This window comes from Dipodomys ordii, unplaced genomic scaffold (genome assembly GCF_000151885.1).
Source record: "Dipodomys ordii isolate 6190 unplaced genomic scaffold, Dord_2.0 Scaffold238, whole genome shotgun sequence".
Classification (NCBI taxonomy): Eukaryota; Metazoa; Chordata; class Mammalia; order Rodentia; family Heteromyidae; genus Dipodomys; species Dipodomys ordii.
The window spans coordinates 156636-160122 of NW_012267454.1; the positions used below are offsets into that span (position 1 = coordinate 156636).

Genomic DNA, 3487 nt, shown 5'->3' on the forward strand with positions numbered 1-3487 from the left:
GGCAGGGCCCTGGGGCTGCATTTGCCCAGAAAGACAGGCGGGCATACGCGTTGTCGTGGGCAGCGCAGTCGTGGTACGATCTGATGCCGGATACACAGGCCCTCGTAGCTGACGGCTGCTGCCCCGGGGCTGGACCACCCCTTTCCAATGAGAGGCATAGGGCCTTGTGCACACTGGACTGCTCCGGTCTGGACACGTGGCCCATGCGTCCTGCCTGTGCTTTAGCTCACAGGGGTCCTGGTGTGGGCTCTGACTGGGGACACCTGCCGGCCTGTCCTGCTGGGTCTGCCCTCAGGTCGCGGGTCCCTTCTCACAGGACTAGGCCTCTCAGCTGGCCCCAAGTCAGAACGCCTCCCTTGTGCCGGGGAAACTGGGTCTGTTTCAAGAACAGATGCTGAATTCCATCCTGAAAAATTAAAAAATGGCCCACAGAGAGATGTTTTTCTCTCGGTTTGATCTCTGGACCAGATGCTCACGAGTCTGCGCCTGCCAGCCCGCAAGGACAGAGGCCCACAGTCCTCTGGCTGCCGATGAAATATTCAGGTTGACGGTTCAAGCTGGTGGCATTTCCTTCCCTGTCCCTGGCGCTCGTATAAAGAGGAGACGGAGCTGGCGGTGACTGCACAGGAGGCACGGCCGAGGCGGTGGACGCAGCAAGGTACCGTGCGGAGAGCAGCCCAGCCTTGGTGGATGGGCTGGCGTGGGGCTGGGCGCGGGCACCATTTCAGGTCAACGTGAAGTGCAGTCAACAAACATGGGCAGCTCACTCAGAACTCAGCTCAGAGCAATGGTTTTAAAAACGCGAGTGCTCCCAAGGGTGCCCCGAGAGGCTGCAGAAGCAGCTGGGTGCTGGTGGAGAGGTGGGCTGCAGAAGCAGCTGGGTGCTGGTGGAGAGGTGGGCTGCAGAAGCAGCTGGGTGCTGGTGGAGAGAGGGGTCTCATGTTCCGGGTGCTGGTGGAGAAGGGGGAGCTTATCTTCTGTGTACAGGTGTACTGAGTGCATCCCTGGTCTGTGTCTGGGGACGATGCGGGCCTGGGTGGTGCGGGGCCTGGCCCTCTGCTTCCTGCTGGCCGCGCTCACAGGTAAGAGGACAGGACTCAGAGGGAGGGCTCCCAACAGCCTCCCCGTGCCTCCCTGCCCATCCTGTCCTGCGGGGGCCTTCCCAGGGTAATGGCTGTGTTCTTCCTCTGCAGGGGCCAAGCCTGTGCAGGAGACAGCAGGTAGGCAATCAATTGATCCATCAGTGCAGGTTGTGGGGGTGGAGTCTGTGTGCTTCAGTTACGGGAGTCTGGGTTCTGCTGAGACCAGAGGACAAGCGTCCCCTACCGGTGGGAGGAATCTGTGTGGCGGGGCTGGGGCCTCGCACGCCAGGGCGGGTCAGCCCTGAGCCCTGCTTCCCGTGTCAGGTGGCTGAACCTTATTTTGACTAGCTCCTGCCCAGACCTGGGCTCAAACCCTGGGGTCTACCCACAAGCCTTCAGCACAGCCTCAGAATTATCCAGGCGTTCTTTGCTCTCTGAAACCCCATCAGGACGCTGCCCAGACTCCCCTCCTGCACACCTGCCTCTGCTCAGCACCGCGGCCTCTGAGTCAGGCAGGGCTCCTCTCCTTCCATTCCTCCTCCTCCTTCTCCTCCTCCCCTCTTTCTCCTACTCTTCCTCTTCCTTCTCCTCCCCCTCCCCTTCCTCCTCCCCCTCCCCTCTCCCTCCTCCTTCTCACTGCCCCTGCGGGCAGAGACACTCAGGATCTCCCAGGCTCTGCGCCACAGTGCTGCCCAGCGCCACCTTCTTCCTGCCCGACTCCACGGGGGTGTTCTGTGGGGGAGCTGATGGGGTGGCCCCTGAGGCGTCTTGTGTCTTTCAGATCCCTACGCACAGCCCCCGGCCATGCCGTACTGGCCTTTCTCCACCTCTGACTTCTGGAACTACGTGCAGTACTTTCAGACCGTGGGTGCCTACCCGCAGCTGGAGGGCTTGGCCCGCACCTTCTTTGCCCACTTCCCCCTGGGGAACACCCTGGGTTTCAATGCTCCCTACTGGGAGGACTGAGCAGGGTCCAGCCTGGCACCTGCTCGCCCCCTCCCCGGGGCCTGGGTAACAAGACACACAGTAGCTCCACCCAGCAAACGCCTGACTGAAGACAACAACGACAGTGAGGGCTTCTTTCAGTAAAGAGCCGATTCTTACCTCTCCTTTATCGTGCGCAAAGTCATGTGGCTTTAGTCCTGTCACCACTGGACACCCATTAATAAATGTGCATGATGTCCATCCGTGGGAGTTGTGAACGACCCCTCCCGTGTCTCCTCATGATCTACTTGCAGATGAGGAAACTGAGGCAGCGGCATCAAAAGGGCCAGAGTGTGAAGGCGACAGGCTCAGCCCACTCCGTCCCTTGCCAGGCCACTCAGCCAGACAGCAGCTGCTCTGGGTTAGTGCTAGGTCCACGTTTCCCAAACCACAGGAAGCGAGGACGTCCGCTGGCCACCTGTGTGGGCTTTGGGGGGAAGGTGCCCGTCCTGGGGGCTGTGGGAAGGAGGGGGCTGCTGCCCCGGGAAGTCCTGAGGGAGTGGACAGATGGGCAGGCTGTGCGGACGCATCCCAGGCTCCACCTCTGCAGGCGGTGAGCCCCGCGCAGGAAGGTGTGCAAGGCGAGAGCAGGCTGAGACGGTAGTGCACAGCCCAGGGCTGCGGAGGGGCTGGCCACGGGCCCCTCCCTCCCTGCGTCTCACGGCGACACGCTGACATAGTGAGCAGTGATCGCTTATCTCTCTGCTATTGTGCACTGTCCCTCCTGACGGGCAGGCTTGGGCTCCTCTTCCTCTCATCCTGGCTCCAGCCCATCTCTCTGCACCTCCCCCCACCCCCCTCCCGGCCAGCAGCCCAATTCCCAAGCCCTCCAATTTGGGATGAGAAATGGGAAGGAAGGCTATTCAGCTCCATCGCAGTTACAAGTCCACTGCTGCGAAAGGAAGGGTTCAATACCCAATGATGCTAGAGAATGCGAACGCTCAGACTAGGTCTTTTGTCTCTGTCTGGAAGGATGAAGCCACAGACACAGGAAGAACTATGGAAGGAAACGATTAGCTGAGCTCCGATAGACCTGGGGTGCCTTGTACAGGGCTTAGTAAGGTGTCTAGGAGAAAGCTGAGAGCCGTGCCCATGGAGACCACAGACCCAACCAGACGCTCCACACAGCCCATGCAAGTGCCCCACGGCTGAGCCCTCTGACTGGATGCCCGATCCAGTGCCCACCTCTGGGGGCCAATCAGCATGCTCCTCATGTCGGGGTCTTCCAGGGGCTGTGATGCCATGCCTAGAGGCTGCACCGGTGACTGTTCCAAGGCCATGGTCAGGGACGTGCAGGGGTCTGCACACAGCACTGCTCAGGGTCACGTGATGACGTGCAGGGGTCTGCACACAGCACTGCTCAGGGTCACGTGATGACGTGCAGGGGTCTGCACACAGCACTGCTCAGGGTCACGTGATGA

General features: G+C 60.9%; 2 protein-coding genes across 2 annotated transcripts in view; both read left to right on the plus strand.

Moving 5' to 3' along the window:
• The first annotated feature begins 1024 nt into the window (after nt 1–1024).
• Otos (otospiralin) lies at nt 1025–2048 on the plus strand. The gene is made up of 3 exons (XM_013036029.1): nt 1025–1082; nt 1194–1220; nt 1864–2048. The coding sequence occupies exons 1-3, from the start codon at nt 1025–1027 to the stop codon at nt 2046–2048; spliced, it is 270 nt and encodes an 89-aa protein (XP_012891483.1).
• A 212-nt stretch (nt 2049–2260) lies between these two features.
• Myeov2 (myeloma overexpressed 2) overlaps nt 2261–3487 on the plus strand; it is an 8731-nt gene continuing 7504 nt past the window's right edge. Inside the window, exons 1-2 of the mRNA XM_013036020.1 lie at nt 2261–2427; nt 3296–3347. Of these exons, the coding sequence (XP_012891474.1) occupies nt 2261–2427; nt 3296–3347 (219 nt within the window). The remainder of the gene's footprint in view (nt 2428–3295; nt 3348–3487) is intronic.